General features: G+C 52.6%; 1 protein-coding gene across 4 annotated transcripts in view; it reads right to left on the bottom strand.

Annotated features, from left to right (window-relative positions):
* Nucleotides 1-19,883, bottom strand: part of ZBTB16 (zinc finger and BTB domain containing 16) — a 188,152-nt gene that overhangs the window by 76,974 nt on the left and 91,295 nt on the right. For all 4 annotated transcript variants that reach the window (XM_055305426.1, XM_055305430.1, XM_055305429.1 and 1 more), the window contains one exon: nucleotides 17,468-17,565. In XM_055305426.1, coding sequence (XP_055161401.1) covers nucleotides 17,468-17,565 — 98 coding nt within the window. The remainder of the gene's footprint in view (nucleotides 1-17,467; nucleotides 17,566-19,883) is intronic.

Here is a 19,883-nt window from a genome sequence, read left to right as displayed (position 1 = left end):
CCCATCTCAGACCGAGCCCAGGGGACTGCCACCCTCCCTCGCTCCCTCCCCCTCCCGCGGCCCCCTCGGTGGCACGTCGCGGCTGCCAGTCTCTCCAGGCCTGCTGTGGCTTTCAGAAAACAGAGCATTTCTATTTTTGGGGCCATCTCAGCCTAATAATACCCCCCAACACCCATTCAGCTTAATCACTTTATTGAGGACAAGAAGCAGGCTCTCCAGCCCGGGCGCTTCTGATGTTAGGAAGTAGTAAAATGTTCAAACTGGTTAAAAATGACACTCATTGGCTTGCCTTTGGTGTTTCTGAGACCTTAATTGAGGCCCAGGCTGTGGATCTAAAGAACCTTGCAGGTTTCTGAGTCTTTCCTCCTTACCCCCTGCACCATAATTGAGGTGTTACATTACAACTCCAGCGCTGACATTTTCAGGCTCAAAATTCAGAAGCCTTGAGACTCCACACTTTGCAAAACAGAAATATGGCCTGTCACACCCAAATGTCCCTTCTTAGCATGAGCCACCCCCACCCAAAACAACAAAACGCCAATTCGCCTCTTCTGGCTGACCTCCAGCGAAGAGCTGGGGGATGGGGGGGGAGGATAACTATTTCCCATGTTAAGCATTATTAAAGCAAAATCTGACAACTAAAATGACATCGAATTGCTGCTTGAAAACAGGAAGGTTTGTTTGGTGTAATTAGAGGACCTGAGAATTTGGTGCGTGCAGAAAATAGACTGTTGGCAGCTCTTTCGCATGCACCTTTGAGATCGTGACTTCCAAAGCTTTGGGGTGACATTTGCGAGCGTGCAATCTGTGCCTTGTGAATGAGGGGCTGGGGGACGAGAGCAGCCCGGAAAAGGAATGACAATGCCTTGGCCCCAGAAGTTACGACCAGCGGTGGCAGGGACCACTGCCACCCAGGCCAGCCTGTGTTTACAGCCCAAGTCCGCTTCTTATTTGCGGGGGATCTCAAGCAAGTCAAGTCAGGTTCCTCCCCATCCAATGGAGTCCTAAGAGCGCCAACCTCAGAGGGGGCTCGTGGGGATCGAGCGAGACCATGACGTGTTGGCTTGCTCCCTGGCACCTGTCGGCCCTCCATCAATATCATCAGCAGCCACTGTTTTACAGTCCCCGGTCTTCTCCACTCTGCTGTGGGCACCTTCAAAGACAAGGGGTTTGGCCCTTGCCACGACAGAAAAAGGAATCTGATGCTAGAATTGGCTAATCACCAGCCGGTCACGTGCAAGCTCAGGATGTCTGTGGACACGGGGTAAGGAGCTCCATGGACTCAAAGTGGTTGATGGAGTCTGTCCCAAAGCAGAAGCTTTGAGGGGCGGGATGACCTCTCGGGGCCCCTTCCAGCTGCGTCCCAGGCCCACAAGCTCACCTGGAAGAGGCTCTACTGTCTTCCTGGCCAGACTCTCCTTTCTTCCTTTCCTCCTTTCCTCCCCTTCGTAGGCAAGGTGCTCAGAGGAAGGCAGAGGCGGGATGCCTCATTAACTTCCCTAGCTAATTTTACAATTTAACCAAATACCACATTCCTGCCTTGATGCAGCCAGCCTATGCCTGCAACCAACTTTTATAGCTGTGCGATGGAGGAAGAAGGTGATCCGGGCCGGAGACGAGGCAGAGTCTCGAAAACTCAAGTGGGAGAGAGAGAACAGAAGAAAACAGAAGGGTGGGGTGTGGAGGGGGGTGTGAAGCAGCTCTGCATATGCTCCAGAGTAGAATTCTAGGCTGTCTGGGGCTGAGAAGTGAGGGAAGAAAGCCACATGGAGCCCATGGTGTCAGAAAGATGGAGCACTCTGGTGACAGTGACCCTCCTTGCCCCCCAACCCCAGCCAGGGAGCCAGGGGGCCTGGGGCCGTGTCTGGAAGCACAGTTACACGCTATCCTCTGAGGGGTATGATTCAATGCTGATAAGCGGCAGGTCAGAGGCCTGACAGGGCCACCCAGAGGACACGTTCAGCTTGGCCAGGCCCCAGCACCCCTCTCAAAGGGCACAGAGAGGTCCCCTTCCAGCCCAGTTAGCCAAGGACTTGTGGACAGCAGGCTCAGGCTCCTCCCTCCTGATGAAGGTTCTGGCTGAGGATGAGGTGTGCTGGGAAGGCAGCATGTATAAGGAAGCTCTACCATAAAGAATCCTCTCGAGCAGGGGTGGGGCAGTAGGGGTGTCTGGGTGGCTCAGTCGGTTAAGCGTCCCTTGATTTCAGCTCAGGTCAAGATTTCAGGGTCGTGAGATAGAGCCTGCATCCAGCTGTGCCCTGGGTACAGAGCCTGCTTAAGATTCTCTCTCTCGGGCAGCCCCGGGGGCTGTGGTTTAGCGCCACCTTCAGCCCAGGGTGGGATCCTGGAGAACCGGGATCGAGTCCCACGTCAGGCTCCCTGCATGGAACCTGCTTCTCCCTCTGCTTGTGTCTCTGCCTCTCTCTCTCTATGTCTCTCATGCATGAATAAATAAAATTTCTAAAAAAAAAAAAAAAAAAAAGATTCTCTCTCTCTCCCTCTGCCCCTCCCCCCACCCCCCACCCCATGCACACACACTTTCTCTCTCAAGAAAAAATGAATCCTCTAGGATAAGAAAGACCCCTAGGTCACCGCCCCCCGCCCCCAGGAGTTGCACTGGTCCCATTTATGCAGGCCCACACTCCACCCACCCATGACACACAGGTCCTGAGAGAGAGAGAGGGAGATGCTGAGAGACGGAGAGAACACAACTGGGGCCTTCTTGCTTGCGGTCAGGCCTTGCTCTTAGCACATAAGTCACTGAAAGGGACACTGGCCAGGACTCTCCTTGCTCCCTGGTCAGCTGTCCCTGGGGTTCCAAGCCTGCATCTATCCCTCATCATCTTCTCTTTCAGAGTATCTGACTCTGGACCCCCAAAATCTCAATCAGTGCAAAATTGACCCAGCAGGGCTTTCCCAGATGTACCAGGTTATTCCCATCAGGCCCCAGCAAACGGATGGTGAGATCTGGGCCATTCGGGCAGAGGTAGAAATCCCTGATGGATGCCAGCCTCCCAAAAGATCTGGTCTCTATACCTTTGTCCTCAGCTCATGTTAATGAAGGCAACTGAGGAAGACTCCAGCAAATCAAAAGTTTCAGGGAATTCTCTCCTTACCTGGAGTTACCTTGTTACTGAAAATGACTGTGGCCTTGCATAATTACCCCAACAAAATGCTCATTGCAGCCGCCAATGAGCTCCCAGTGCTCAATTAGCTCGTAATAGTGAGAAAGCTGCTGGGGCTTAATCCAACTACCCCAGAAGACTTCTTATCCCAACTACCTAATGGAAAGTTTAGAACTTACTATTTTTTTTCCCCTTTCCCTGGCAAGTGCAAGAATTCCAATCAAAACGGGATGGTTGGAGGGAAAGTAGAGGGAACACGTTAACTATGAGGGGAAAGCCTAGCAAAGACCTCTTTGTTGGGTTCGATTCTGGAGAGAGTTCAACTAAAAGAGCATCTAAATACAGAGCACCCACCTCTCCCACCTACGGAGCTATCCTTCCACCTTCAAGAAAGGCCGGGGCGCAGGTCCTCCATGTTGCTCCATGTCCCTCCAGGGTAGCCAAGCCTCTGACCTCTTTCTCACCAAAGCACAGCCCTGTAGGCTATGCAACCTTAACCTGGGCTTCGGGGAGCCCTGGGCACTCACAGCCTATTTGGGGGTTTCCCTTACTCTCATATGAGAAATACAGAATACTCTGGCTCTAGGTCCAGTTTGAACCTCACTTGCATATTTGTGCCTCAAAATGACAGGACTAAAAAAAAAAAAAAATGACAGGACTACCCCAAGTGCCAGTTTATAATTTTTGTTTGTTTTTTTCCCAGCTTATATATATATTTTTAAAGATTTTATTTATTTATGATAGATATATATAGAGAGAGAGGCAGAGACACAGGCAGAGGGAGAGGCAGGCTCCGTGCCAGGAGCCTGACGTGGGACTCGATCCCGGGACTCCAGGATCGCGTCCTGGGCCAAAGGCAGGCGCTAAACCGCTGAGCTACCCAGGGATCCCCTGCCAGCTTATAATTTTTAATGCAAGACTTCCCAACCTGCAGGTCAGGGACAGTTCTAACATCCTCAGAACTCTGAGAATTCTCAAGTACAGGAAACTGGGCTCTAAACCTCCTACAGGCTGCTGTGGACAGAGAAGGAAGATGAGAGAGGAGGAGAGGAGGAGGAGAGGAGGAGGGAGAGGCACCTGCCTGGCTGGCTCCAACTCCTAAAGCTCTTGCTTCCTCCTGTCCAGAAACGCAGGCCCCTCCCCCACCGCAATATGCCATCTGGACATCCCACAATGCTCCCTCCCTCATAGGAGCTGAAGCCTTCCTCATCACCCTGGTCCTCGGGAGTCTGTCCCTCCTGTAAACTGTAGCACTTACTCATCCCCCTTGTAGGAATGGGGAGCACGCCCAGCCCTGCTGACGGCTCACACCATCTTCTCAGCCAGATGTACAGCCCCTTACGGGTAGGGACCCAGGTGGCGGCCCCTCCAATCTGCATGGTTTGCCTGCTGCTGGCCCTCACTGGGTAACCGCTAAGTGATGAATCCATTCAGGAATGACCTCTGCCCTCACTAAAGAAAGCCACGCATAGTGACCCAGAACAGTTAGAGGGGTTTCTCTACTGCCTGGCCTTCTGCATCTGGGTCCCATTTGGTTGATGCTTCCATCCCCAGAGAAGGCTCCAGGATCCACAGCGCCAGCCTGGGAGGAGAAGGTTGTAGAAGAACAGATACAATGAGCTTCATGCCAAGCGGTCCAGTTTCACTAGACAGGATCCAAAAGGTCAGGGAGGCCACAATCTCCCTGATGTGTTCCGCTCCAAGACACTAATAGTCTGAGGAGTTAGTGACAACCCAAGCAGTCAGAGCCCCCCCTTTCTGGGGTGCGGTGCTGGTCAGCTGACCCTGTCACTCCCGACACGGCCTCACCGAGGGCTTCCCCCAGGAGCACAGCACCCAGCTGGGTTGCCATGCAGGAGGGGCCACGGGCAGCCCTCTGGTCCTATCCCTCTCCTGTGTGGGATGGTGTTGGGAAAGTGACCTGACCAAGTTATCACCGGTGTGGGAGGGCCAAAGACTCACCCCCAGGGGGCCTCTAGCAATGCTCACAGGGCCCTTGATCCCCAGCCCTAGAAGGCAGTGGGAAGGAGTAATGGTCACAGGGTAGGACAACGAAACATGTGACTCGGGCAGAGCAGGAAGGGGCTAATAAGCCACCCACTTGCTCCTGGTGGCCCAGGTACAAGGCCCTGAGCAGTAGCCAATTACGGGCCCCCCCCCCAGGATCCTTAGGGATGGGGTCTTACTGGCTCTCCCCATCTAGGCATCCCAGGCTCTGAGACACGGGTTATCCCCACAGACAGAAAAGCGAGCTTTGGAACAGGTACAGCAGTGTGATGATAGAAAAGTTGGGGGGCAGAGGGCAGGGGAAGCAGAGAGCCCTAGCTCTGCCCCTTCTTGGCTGTCTGGCCTTAGATAGGTGACTTCAGCTCTTCAAGCCTTCGTGTCCTCACCTGCGAAACAGAAGCAGCACATTTACACTCCAAAGTCAACACAGGATCTCTGAGTTCAGACATACAGAGCGCCAAGCACTGTGCCTGAAACACAGCGGGCATTCAGTGAAGTGCCTCTCTCTCCTCCCCTGTCCCTGCCGTCCACCCTGAGCCATGCATTTATGCAACAGATCTTTACTGAGAGCCTGCTATGTGTCTGACTGTGGAGGTGCGACAGAGCATGCTACTGATAAGGCTTTGCCTCCATTCCCCATCCTGTCATCCAGACTGCTGAGTCCCAGGCCTGGAGGAAGGAGGGAGCTTCGGAGCCATTCCCTACCAGACGCCTATCCACACACTCACCCACTCACCCGTTTGTGTATTCAAAAAATGACTGAGTTATAACCACCGTGCAGGTTGTTCTGCGAGGTAGTAAGGGGGCTGTGGAAATAAATCACATGTTCTGAAGACGCTCAGAGTCTAGCAGGCAAAAAAGGGCAAGCAAATAAATAGCTATGACACAAAGAAGGTGACAGGTGCCATAAGAGGGGCTAGATAAATGGCTATGAGCAATCAGATGGGGGGTGGCCTCTTGTCCTGCCCAGACAGACACATCCTATGGCTGAGCCGGCTGACTTTTCAAAAGACAAGAGAAAAAGGAGCACTAGCCGGCTGGCACCATTCCTAGCACGGGAAACAGGCAGGATCTATTTAAAAGGACCAGAGGCAGGTTAGAGCCTTTTCTGGCAATTCCCAAAACTCGTGCTTCCTCGAGCTGGCTGGGTAGCTGGAGAGAACTAACCCTGTCAAAATCCTACAGATCTTTTTTTTAAAAAATCATTTAGCTGTTGCCAGAATGATAAAAGAACCTTGCCATTCAAAGGGAGGGTCTGCACGGGGAGGAAGGTGGCGCTGGGGTGGGGGGGAGGAGACAGGGGAAAAAAGATGAATGCCCCCCAAATATGGATCAGGGCAACCAGCGAAGAAATGCATGCTTTAGAGTTGCTTTACTACCTAATTAATTCAGTAATTTCAAAAACAATTTTATTTATGTTCCATTTACCACATCAAAAGTAAAAAAAAAAATCCTACTGATGCTAAAATAATACCTCAAGGCATCTATTTTTAATCAGTTTAAAAAAAAAAAAAGGTGGGGGGTGAAAAAAAAGCAGCCCTGGTTTCTATACAATCTCTCCTGGGCAGACCACCAGCCCTGAGAGAGAGAGAGAGAGAGAGAGAGAGAGAGAGAGAGAGAGAGAGAGAACACAGCCAAGCCCTCTCTGAGAGCCTTCCTGGCTGCTCAAAACCGAGCTTGTCAAAAAAAACAAATCCATAATGGCCCGAGGCTCCTCTCCAATCTATTTTCTGCTCAGCTGGTTTTAAATGAAGTTATTATGAGTCATTAAAACACCCGCAAGCCAGTGGAAGTCAGCCAATTACAATTTTAAATTTAGCCCGTTCTCTGCCCCATTCTCTTGTTTTCTTCCTCTGCCCACAGAATGCTGCTGCTGGTACCTCTTCCCTCCCTCCCTCTACCCAAAGTGGAAGAGACAGTTAGGAAAATGCAGAGGACTGCATGGCACGCACCATCATTCACATGAAACTCAAATTAAATTAAAAAATGCAAGACGCCTGCCCTCTCCGAAGTCAACCCAGGATCCCCCCCACCCCAGCCCCCTGGATTCCTCGGAAACCCCAGACTCGGCCCTTAGAGGCTATGGGACTATTTTTAAAATGAAAAGGTTCTTTGGTGGGGTCCTGTGGAGAAACGTGCCCATCCATCCATCCGTCCGTCGGTCCGTCCATCCGCCCATCACACAAAACGGATGTGCTCGGGGCAGAACCCAAGAGAGGGAAACACACCACCAATGTTCAAAGGATTCATAACAAACAATGAAGTTCAAATTCAGAGGTAACGCGAGCTTGGCAATCAAGCATGAATGTCGGTGGAAGTCACTAGATATGATGAGCTCATTTAGTTTTTAAATCTGCAAGGTAATGGTCTGTGTGGGGCCATTACAGCAAAGGAACAATTTTGAGTATTTCACGTAAACGTTTCTTCTCGGTCTCTTTTTTCTCACACATGCACGTGCGTGTGCGCACACACACACACACACACACACACAAATGCCCCTCATTTCTAGGAAACGAACTGCAGCTTCCCTCCACCCTCCAAGGAGTAAACAGTGTCCTTCCCAAAGAATTGTTTCATCCTACTTTCTCCACTGACCTAAGTAACTGAAGAGTCTGGAAGCTCCACAGAACAGACTCCCAGACCTTTATGTACACGTGCCACCACCTCCAGGATCTCTCACCCTCATGGTCCCTTCCAAGACTCACACACACTGCGTAAGAGAACCAGTGATCAGCCCCAGGCAGACGCAATTCTAGCGCCCAAGGAAGCAGAAGAACCGAAGCCACAGACCCAAGCAGAGGGAGCACCTAGAAAAAGGGTGGCTGTCATGCCATTTCACTGACAGTCACTGAAGGCTGGTTTGGAGGCCAGGGTGCTACCAGGTGTGTCAATCTACCTGGCGGCGCCGCATGAGTGGAACTTCCCGTCTGTCCCTAACCAACCAGCCTCATCGAGAAGACAGCATGAAATCCACAGAGGCTTCCAGGTCCACTGTGACCACAGGCAGTTTACCAAAGGCAGCAGGATCTGTCCTGACCCCTTGTGGAATGCAAACCTGAGGCCTGTGGCCATGGGGTCCCCAGAACTAAGCAGATATCACCATCTTGGCCTTAGCTTTGAATCTTCCTACTCAGGTGCTCCAACTGTGGGGCCTTCGACCAGGAGCTCCTCACGGCAGATCAAAGAAACCTGTTCAGCAGCACATATATTAAAATAAAGCTGGAGCTACAAGCCCCTCCCTTGCACTAGCCCATTCCCCGGGAAGCGTTCTTACACTTATCTTCTCCTGAGACACAGCTCCCAAAACTGTATAAGCCCCAGGCCCCACCAAGCCTAGATCTGTCCCAGAAACACAAACACTTCAGCAACAGGGTATTCACTTTATCCACAAAGACTTACCAAAAGCCCTCTGTGTGCCAGGCACTACGCCAGGTCACTGGTCCATGAGGGGACACAAACCACACAGTGCCTGGTGGGCTGTGCACCCAGGTGCCTGGTACAGAGCTCCACAAGCACAGTGCCAGGAAGATGTGCTTTTCTGTAGCAAAGTCCAGTATGGACCCTACAAAACCAAACCCTGCTCACCCATTGGCCCATGCTCAGCTCAACTGGAGAAAACATCCAGGGACCCAGGAAAAGCAGAGGTGGAGCCAGAGCAGTCCCACACTGCTCCCCAAAGGCGCCAGGGCAGGAGCACACGAGGTTCCAGGTTCTGGGAGCATTCTCTGAGCACTCACTCAGGAGCCCTCCCCAGGGCCTTCTGGGCTGGTGGGACATTTTGTTCCCCACCCCAAGTCCACCCAACTTCCAAGCTAAGAAGCTTTGAGGGGGGAGACAGAGAGGGAGAGAGAGACAGAAGACCAACTGAGACAGATGGAGACAAAGGCAGATGAAGACCTCAGAAGGAAGGCAGAAAATACACAGGAGCATCAGGACAGGGCTGAGGCCAACAGAATTGCCAGGACAGGGACAAAGAGATGGAATGAGAGGAATTGGGAAAAGTGGAGGGCCACACACAGCCTCCTGCCACCACAGAGAGCCCAGCAGAGGGCGCTGAGAAGGACCGCCAGGTGCAGCGCTGTGGGAATGACCTTGGCCCTGCAAAGTGGGCCCAGGCACCAGGGCTGGAGAGCAGTGGCCGCCTGTCCACAGAGCCTGGTGAGGAGCATGTCCAGGAAGCCAAAGGCAGATGGAAAGGCCCCTAGAAGAAAGAAAGTGGCACTGCCTTTGGGTGGATCCCATACCAACCTCCTACCCTACCTACAGCCCAGCACCTAGTCATCTTCAGGCCAAAGCAAGGGTCAGCAAAATAGCCCAGAACTTAGGAAGGATGGAAGGAGCAGGGGAGAGAAAAGGAGAGAATAAAGAACAGGAGACAGACAAGGAGCTGTGGCACCCACCCCCCTCGGGGCATTCACTTCCACAGAGGAGCATCATCACCCAGCCTGGCTCCACCACCTCGGGGTGGTGGGAGGGGGCGTGGGGGGGGGGAAACCATCCTCCTGGGGTCGACAAAATCAGAGATAGAAACACACACACACACACACACACACACAGAGAGAGAGAGAGAGAGAGAGGAGAGAGAGAGAGAGAGAGAGATTATTACATAATTTCCACTTTCTTTCCTCCACCCTTAAAGTAATGTTCTATCTGACAGGCTCCTCTCTGAGGGGGGAAAAATGACAAATCCAATCCAAAATTCAACAGCCTGTGTTCTGTTCGGAGAGCACACAGTGTACTGTACAGCCCATAAAACTCCAAACAGCCTCCAGACACTGCCGCAATCGTCCTCCATCAAAACACTTTGTCTTGCATACAAAAATAAGATACAGCGCTGAACGGAATACAAAATCAGCCCATTACAGTACAGGGAGACTGCTACTTAGCAACGAGGGGGCTCTAAAGCCTCAGTGCTCTACAGGAAGCAAAATCTGTCGAGCCTGTTGGGCAAATGATAAACATTAGCAGTATTAAAAAACACAAAAGCCATGTAAATGGATAGACATAATGTGGAAGCGAATTTATAGAATAAATTGGGATGGGGGACTTGAGTGTAGGGGGAGAGGCTGGGATCCAGAGGGGTAGATGCAACGAGCTTCCCAAACCCCTGCTAAGGCACCATATGGAGAGAGAGAGACATGTGTATTTGGGGGGAGGGATATGCGAACCCCTCTTCGCACAGGGGCTGTAGGTGCAGGGGCGGGAGAGAAAACGGTGGAACAGTGTTTAATACAGTGACCTGCAATGAACTTTGCAAACTTCCTCCATCCGGCCGGCCCGACACGCGGTCCTCGGGGCTGGGGAGCCTGGCACGCGCACCCGGCAGCCCCGAGGTGGACAGATGTGGGGCTCTACATGCCCCCCGGGGCCGGCATCACACCCCATGCGATCACAGGATCTGTCACTTGCTATAAACACAGCCCCTAGCTGCCGCCCCCCCAACCACCAAAAAAAGAAAGTTAAAAAAAAAAAAAAAAAAAACGAACCCAGACAACAAAACCAAAAAGCACCCCATCTGGGCTGGAAAAATCAGTATATTTCATCAGGTAAAGGGGAAAAATACTCTGGCTGTGAATCAGCAGCAGGGCTTCGGAGCCCAGCCAAAACAGGAGCTGCGCAGCAAAACCATATTCTTCTGGTCTCAGTTTAGGCTCCTGAGGCAGAAAGGAGAGGGGGTGGGGGCGGGGGGTGGGAGGAAGGGGGCAGGGGGAAGAAATGTATTTTTCATCAGCCAGTGTATAATTTATAAACAGCATTAAACAGTTTTTGTTTTCTTTTTCCTCCCTCCCGTGTATGGGCTTGGACAGCAGTCAAGCCTGCATTAATTTCTGCTCTGGGTACAGTGTGTTCTTGGAGGCACATCTGCAAGCGATCATAAACTCTCTGGAATGCTGGCAGAACATCCAGACCTGCCGGCAGGCCAGTGACGACACCACTCTGGGAAAAAGTTCGGGAAGCAGGCCAAACAGAGCAGGGAGGGGTGGGGGGAGCGAGCCAGGCCGGAGCCAGGGGCCGCTGTCCCTCCTCCCGCCCGCGCGCTGCTCCTCCAGGACCGCAGGCCCCTCCACTGCTGCTGCCCGCTGCTCTGTGCTCTGTGCTCGCCACCCCAAACCCCCAGGGGCCCGAGGGAGATTCTCCTGGGTCACGTCCTCCTGGTTCAGCCCCACGGCAGAAAGCACACCCGAGAGACGGACGGTGGCATTCATAGGGGAGCAGGCCCAGGGAGGACTGCCCACGGGTTCAGGCTCGTAGCCGATGCAGATCTGGGAAGACTAAGGTGCCAGAGGCCAGCGGCAGGTCCTGAGAGGCCACCCTCAGAGACCCCAAGGTGCCTCTCCCATCCCCAGCAAGGGGGGAGGCTGGGGGGGGGACGTGCCTCGTCACCACCCCCAACTCTCCAGCTACCAGGCATCCTCCCATCTTCTTTGCCTTTGGGAAGGAAGACCCTGAACCCCACAAAGCTAAGCATTCCAAAAGAAGAAGAAAAAAAGAACAAGTATAATCCATAGATCTTTGACATCTCATAATTGTTTTTTCCCTTCCACTGGATCAGGAAAGGGGAAAGCACGAGAGAACCAATCTAGTTTCTGGCCCCAACCCCTCCAGCCCTTTCCCTCCCAGACAGATGACCGAGGCCCCCAATGATAAGCCCTGGCCACCCCATGCTGCTGCTGGAATCAGGAAATCCATCAGCCGAAGCCCATATTCCTTCCCAGTGCCTCAGATATGGGGAAGAGGCTGGTATCAGGGGAGCTTTCTCAGCAGCCATGGCTCACGGTGCCCAGAGAGGGCAAGAGGATTGAGGAACAGGGGGCCGACCTCTGGCAGGACCGGACTCCCAGAGAAAGGCCACCCCAAGGCTAGAGGCAGGGGCCTGTCTGCCCTCCAACCACACCCTAAGATCATCAGGCATGCCATTTCTCCAAGGGGGTCTGAGAAATCCTATACTCCAGGCTAGTCTACTTCAAAAAACTCATCGTTCTTTCTTTCCAAGAAAAAAAAAAAAGTGTCACTCCCTTGCTCAATCTTTGATTGGCTCCCCAGCACTGCAGGTAAGGCACACAGAGCTTTGCTACTCAGGGGCCCCACAATCCTGCCTCTTGCTCCCTTCCAAAGCCTGCCGTCTCTCCCCCCACCCAGATACACCCTGCATATCCCAGCGACACTGCATGTCACCATGTGGCCTCTCCCACCAGTTCCTTTCAAAATTCCATTCTCAGCAGCCTACCACCCTCTAAAAGGGGCACCGTCCCCCTGTGAGTTCCTCCTGGAATTCCCTCCTGGTGCTTTGCGCACACCACTTTCTCTGATCATTACTTTATAATCAAATATCTCTCCTACTGGACATAAGCTCCTTGAGGGCAGGGACGCTGTCAGCTCTCTCCAGTGCTAAGGACACAGAACCTGACACACAGTCAGGGCTGAGTAAATGTCTGCTGGCTGCAAAAATGAATGACACTCCCAGAATAGGGGCAGGCCACAGAAACAGGCAGGCCTCTAAATAGCATGCAGTCAAGTCCCAAACAGGGGCAAGCAGTTCTGGGTGTGCTCACTTGTAATCCACCAGTCCTGAAGCCAAGCAGTGGGAAATCCCACCTAATGGGAAACCTTATACCAGCAAGTCCCAGAACCAATGGGAGTCACCGCCTGGGTCTGTGGTCTGTGCACAGCCATCCCAGAGCTAGGAATCACCACTTAAATGAGAACAAGGAATGGCAAGGAGATGCTCTGGGGCCAATCCCCACAAGGGATGGAGCAGCAAAGGGTGGGGAGGAAGACGTCAGAGTGATCCTAGGACACAGAGGGGCTTGGGTTCCTGCCCTGCTCACTGCCACAATCCTACACCCCATATTCTCCTTGGAGAAGGAGCAGCTCTGCAAAGCCTCCGAGATGGTCCTGCTTCCCACCTGACCTCCTTTCCCAAACCCGCCTCTGAGAATGCAGGGCGTGGCCGGATCAATCTCATTAGTTAATGAGTTAGGTTATTGTTTGTTAATTTAAACTTATTGTTATAATCAGGTATATCTCATAAACACTTGATTAGTTAACGCATTCAAATCGAAATAAAAACTCAATTAAACTGAACATTCACTACTACCACTTAGGGTCTTAAAAAAGGAAGAGACAGAGAGAGAGAGAGAGAGAAAGAGAGAGAGAGAGAGAGAGAGAGAGAGAAAGAATTGTCTCCAAGAAGGGCCTCCTACAGGGCAAACTTCTAATTAAACAAATTGTCAATTTCAACACAATGAAAACTGATTTAGGAGTGTAAATTTAGTATTCCAGTCACTGAAAATAAAACCTCACATTGTCGGCCTCATACAGGCTGATTTCCTTGGATGGGGAAATGCAGAGGACAGGAAGACAACGTGAGAAAGTGGGAAGAGCCCAGAAGGAAGAACAAGCGAGAGCATTTTATCCTTTCATAAATAACCTCTCCGCAGATTCAATGTGGCCTGTTCTCCAAGCATCGAGAAACTCTTGTCTTGCCTCCTCCTTCACCCCACCCCTACCAGATTAGAAAAAAAAAAAAAATTAATCGTGTATGATGACAAACTTGGCTCAGCACTCACTGTACACACTGTACCCACAAGGCTGGCGCCCAGCCAGGCCTGGCCCAGTGCCAGAACTACAATAACAAACACAGGCCATGCTAGCCAAGAGGGGGTGGGGGCAGCCAGCGCGCCGAGCAAGGAAGTGAGTGAGGAGCACCGTTCAGCTCCACCGAGCAGAAGAAAACAGCAGGAATGTGCCTGTCCTAGGCAGCGACAACATTTAGGGGAAGCCAGGGGCACCATGACCTGCACCCAGGTCCCAGAGTCACTTCTCCATGGCCTGCTCCTTTAAAAAAAAAAAAAAAAGAAGAAGAAAGAAAGAAAGAAAAAAAAAAGGTGCCCACAGTTCCGGAGGACCGATTGTTCTTCGAGGCTCTGCACTGCTGCTCCAACCCTCGGGTGACTGTCTGTAAAGTGGGTCGGCACCCTGGGCCATTCTTGCTGTGGGCTCCCAGCAGGGAGCCTTCCAGATCCAGCAGCCTGGCAATCCGTGGCATCTCACCTACAGCTCCTCTGAAACATCGCACAGTTCTGTTATTGTGGGGCTGGGAGAGAAGTCAGATGGTGTAGAACCAATCCTGCTTCTGCCACGGGCATCAGAGAGAAGACCTAGACCGGGCACGGCCAGCCCTGAATCCCGACGCCCCCCTGGGGGCCTTCACCGCTTCTCAGGGGGTGTGAACGGCTCAGGAAGTGGTCTAGCCGCTCTAAGCCCTTGTTGCTATTTTCTGATCAAGACATCCCGGCACAAGGGTGAGAAGCAGGCGGGATGAGAGAGAGACCCAGCAGAGAAGAGAAACAGCAGAGTCTTAAGAAGCCTATGAGTGATCTGCAAAGGCAGATTAAAGCACTATAATGACCCTCACACCTGCCCCATCACCAAATCCTCCTTTCCAAGGGCACTGGCAAGTGCATTTCGGAAAGACAAGTCACTCGGCACAGCCAGACTGCAGTGTTGAGGAGGACAGGTATGGAAAAGAAAGCCCAGGGAGACGGCACCCAGCTGCCCAAGCTGGCACAGTACTCGAGGGACCCCCAAGTGGCATCTCGGCCAGGACGGGAGCACGTGGCCTCGGGTGGTGGCTGGTTCCAGAGCCATCTTGTCTCAACTGGGGAGCTCTGGGCCCACGGCAAGTGTGTAGGCAGTGCCCCCCTCTCTGCCGCTCCCATGTGGCACCACCAACGCGGCAGGAACTGGCTCACATGCTCAGCCACTACTGGCCGGGCGGGCTCCTGGCTGCCCCCCAGTGAGCCCCTGGGGTACAGTCTCAACTGTTCCTGTTGCAGGAGGAACCTGGTGGGAGACTGGAGTTCTCCTGGCTCGTTCCTAGTCCTCCTGGCTGCATTCATCCATCCAACCAGTATCTACCAACTACAACAACAAGTCAGGCAATGTGCTATGTATAATGGGGACAGACCCCACCTCCCGTAGTTGACAGCCCACCAGAGGAATAAAAGGGGAGGGAAATTGTATTTACTGAGAGCAGATCACAGGTCAGGCCTAGTGCTAAGTGTCTGATGGGAGCCTCACAGCATTTCTGAGGGTCGAATGCTCCCAACTTACAGATGAGGATACTGAAAAGCTTACATTTCTTGACCAGCATCTTGGTCAGGAGGTAGGTTTCCAAATTTCTCTCCCAGCCTCCCAAGTAGGGGGATAAGGCAAGTCCATAAATAACCAGAGGACAAAGAGGAAAGACTGTGCCCGGAGAGCTTCAGATAAAGACATACAAACGCCCTAGAAGAAGGCACGACTGATCCTGGCTGAAGATGGGGACATGTGGAGGATGGCATTGCATAAGGGATCTTAGTAGATCTGACAAGACTCAGGAAGGGTTATTCCAAGCTGAGGGAATGGGATGAACAAAGCCACAGAGCTCAGGAAGCAAGCTATGTCAGTCTGCATACAGCACAGACCAACAAGTAGATGGGTCTGGCTAGAGTGCTGGACTCAAGGAACGGTAAGGAGAAAGGATGCTCACTGGGCCAAGTTCCGAAGTGGGCAAGGAAGCTTTAACCACAGGCTGCAAAGTGCATTACCCGCATGGAAGTGTCCAGCACCACACAGTGAGAGACCACACAGGGGCCCGCAGCAGGAAGTGCCTAAAACCAAGACCCACACTCTGCACTTGGGGGGTGGCCAAGCTGGCTGGCAGATAGCTTCAAAACTCCACAATGAACCCCAAATGACCTATAAGACTAGAGGGAAGCAAAAAAGATACAAGGTGAGTTTTTTTAAAAAAACTGAACAAAGGAAGCAGATGTCGGACACGGGGGCGTCTGGACTCAGAGGGCTCTGGATTCAAAATAACTGAACCAGTGTGGGAGAGGTGGGCAGGATGAGGACAGTTCAGGGGAGCCAGGTGGGTGTGGGTGACCCTGCAAGGAGGAGGAACGGAACACACATCGATGTGGGGACAGAGTACACAAGCTGGGACAGCCAGCCACCTGGCGTGACACAATCCCTGGCCCTGGACTGGAGGACAGAAAGCACAAAGGATTAGGGAACTTAAGGAGGAGCCATGGAGGCCCAGGAGAGGGCATTCCATGCCATGCACAGCCACGCAGGCTCTGGCTCTGCAGAAAGACTGTGGCAGGCCGAAGCCTATAAAGCACCAAATAGCCTTTACACGACTGACTGGGAAATGGGAGGGCAGAGCACAAACAGCCAGCAGATAGAAGCTTCTGTGGCAAAGTGATGGGCACGTGCCCCAGGGTCACAGATCCAGAATCAGGGAAATGGAAAGCAAAGCAGAAGCAGTTAACGTTTACTAAACACCACCTGTATGCCAGGGCGGGTACTATAGATGCCCATCACATACATCATGTCACCGATTCTTAAAAAAAAAAAAAAAAACCTGATATGAGCTCGGCAACACCTGTACCTCATGGATGCAGAAAATGGGGTTCAGAAAACAGATCCACCCCAGGTCACAGAGCACATACTACAGACGAGGACTGAACACCTGCCAAACCCCAAAGCTCATGCTCAGTTCACAAATGCTGGAGGGCTACGTGCTAAAGGTAATGTGGGATGAGGAGTAGACATCAACACTTGACCAGAAGAAGAAGGCCTTTGCCACTTCCCCAAAATGGGTCTCCAAGGTTGAAAGGAAGGGCATCAGAAGGAGAAGAGGGATTGCCCTGGAAGGGAAGTCTACAGGCCTCTACAACTGCACCCAGGCGACCCCCTGGCCTCAAAGCAGCACCATCAGACCTGGCAATCCTTCCCTCCACCAAGAATGCCCAGGGGTGCTGGCAGTTAGGGGCTTCTCCATTTCCCGTGTCTCACCGGGCAGAACAGCTTTGTGCCAACACAGGCAAAAGTTCCCATAGCCACACAGCTGACCCCACTAGAAACGGATAAAACTAACTTGCAAAAGACAGCACACTGGAACTCAGTCTGTGTTCTAGACTTTCTGTATCTATTGAATTAAGGACTTCTGTAGAATGTAAACCCAAGAGTCAGATTCCTTAGGCCAGGTGAACCAAATGCCACCACCACGGCCATGCTGACAAAACCGTTGTCTACTTTGGAAGGTCTATCACTCAAGTGCCCACAATGCCTCGGGAAACCCAAGAGTATGAGGATGGGTTTGTGTGGACAGTCAGTCATACCATCAGGACAGTCTGTGCTCCATGAACCTGTAGGGAGCATCCACAGGGCATAGTGGCCTAAAGGCACCGGCTGGCAGCGGGGACACCCCTGCTCTGAGCGGGGGGAAGGTGGGCAGGAGGCAGTTGCTTGCACTCCAGCAGGCCAGTCAGGGCAGCATCACCTACCTGAATGAGCCAGTAAGTGCATCCTCAGTCGCAAACTATCCAGGAACCGCTTCCCGCAGAGCTCACACCCATACGTCTTCATGCCACTGTGCAGCTTCCTGTAGGGAAAGAGAAGATAGGCTGTGGCTGCTCTGGCTGGATGCAAGGCAAGCCCGCTTGTACCTGGGGGTCCTGCGGCCACCCTTGCAGTAGGTGAGCAGGAGGGAGAGAGACGGATGGCATGGCTGCTGCAGGTGGGCATGGATGAGCCATCCCTACATGCTCACATGGCCCAAAGTCCGCCTCTCCACCCATGGCCTGCTGCCAAGGAAGAGTCTTCTCCGGAGCTTGTCTAAGAGCTAAAGAACGGGACACTTCCTACTGCGTTACTCACTGGCACAGAGACCAGGGGAAAAAGATCAGATCCAATTTCAAGGCAAGAAGGAAGTAGCAGCATGGACGGCACGGTCAGTCGGACATAGCGCTCACTGTTGAACTGGCACTGATCTCACATGGGGGCCGCCAGGCCTCTGCCTACCTTGGCCATGTCATGACTCACTGAGCTGCAGCTGAGCAGGTGTCCAGTTCCCCCAGGACGCCGTCAGATTCAGGAGGGCTATACCTGCACCCTCCCTCTCTCCTAGCCCCGGCTCCTGCTGCGTGACTGGCACCACAGTAAGTTCTGAAGAAGCTCAGTAATGACTCACTGGCTCTATGGACATAAGTGCTTCTCTCTCAGGGCCTCCAGATGTTCTCAGGGATTCACTGTGCTGAGTGCCTAACATACATGCCCTTCCCTGAAGTCCTAGCTTCATTCTTCCCCCTGTTTTTGGCCAGGGGTGGAGCCCCGGCAAAAGAAAGATTTCCAGAAACCATGTAGCATCACTCTATAAATGTCATTCTGGGCTTTGCAAGTACTTCCACACACCTGATCTCAGTTTACCAACACTGCAATTCTGTGAGTTGGGCCTGACACGTAGGATCACATAGGAAGACAGAGGTTCCAGGAACAAGTGCCACAGGCCCTTTCCTGCCAGGCCCCTGCCTTGCTCTGGTAGAGGACAGCAGTGGAACTGGAGAAGATCAGGGAAGCAGGCGGGCCAGCGGAGAGCCAAGGGCTGGGAAGAAGGTCTGTGCACCGCAGGCCGCTGGGGCTCTGAGCTGCTGGCTGGCATGTGGGCCATCTGGCCTGGAACGCTGACTTTCTTCCCACCCACACTCTCTCAGGCCCTTACTTGCCACTGCCAGATCCAAGATCCACCTCCACCCCCATTTCCGTGCCTTGCCCTTAGGAACAGGGCAAGGCAACGGCAGCCAGAAGCAGGAGCTGATAGTGGGAGGGCAGGGAGTAGAGCCTACGAGGTCCCCTTAGAGCAACAACCTATTGCCACCAGGTAGTGATGGGCCAAGACCACAGTGAAGGGTTCGAGGGCGGCTGGTCCTGATACTGAGAAGATCCTGAGCATGGAGGGGAAATACTATACACTCCAGCCAGCAACACCGAGATCTGAGCCTGGGAGCCCAGGCCATAATAACTGAACCAAGGCACCCACTGCCACCACCTTCCAAATCCCTTAAGGAGAAGTCAGTGGTAAGTCAAATCAATGCAGGCCCCCAGGTGGGCCTCGCGAGCACCATGGTCTATGGGCCACGATGCTTGAAGACAGCATGCCGCGGCCACACGCCCAGTCCCCTTCACAGAACTCTTTCTCAATCACACAATGTTTTGTTTGCTCGCTTTCCCTTTACCTCCTTGCCAAAGGCAACAAATAATTTCTCAATCACACACACACACACACACACACACACACATACACACCCTCATCCCTGACACTGTAATGGACCCCACCCCCCTATTATCTTACTCCTGGCCCTGGCTGATCCAACCCAATTGAGAAATAGCAACAGTACAGAACATTTTAACTGAACATTCTTCACTCCAAATATATTTCACAATGCTGGACACTGGGACATGTCCTAATAGCATTCTGGGCCAACCATGTTTTTAAACATGCACCCCAGCAACTGAGAGTGTATGTGTGCATGTACACACATGAGAGACAGTCTTCCTGTCACTTACCCAGGATGGCAGATGTTTGCTCTTCTCATAGATGTTCTGTGGAGCAGCAAAAGCTCAACTCACAAATGGTTCAGCAGGGGACCCTCTTGCACACACTCATGGTCAGGTGTGGTAGATGGCAGTGGATGGGTTTCCCCCTCATTCGTGGTCATCTTTTCTACACTAGGGATTTCTTAGCTTTCAGGAGTGCCCACCTCTCAGGCGGTGGCTTACAGGAGGATCAATACCCACTCAGATTTATTTTCCAAAAGGACACGGTAGTGACCAGTCTTCTGGCATCAGCAGCCACCACTAAGATAAGCATCCCCAACCCTATCCTTGAATTCCCATCTCTTCTCCCTGAGGGTTCCAGACCAA

The sequence above is a fragment of the Nyctereutes procyonoides genome, unplaced genomic scaffold (genome assembly GCF_905146905.1).
Source record: "Nyctereutes procyonoides isolate TBG_1078 unplaced genomic scaffold, NYPRO_anot_genome, whole genome shotgun sequence".
NCBI lineage: Eukaryota > Metazoa > Chordata > Mammalia > Carnivora > Canidae > Nyctereutes > Nyctereutes procyonoides.
This window is presented reverse-complemented; position numbering and strand designations above follow the sequence as displayed.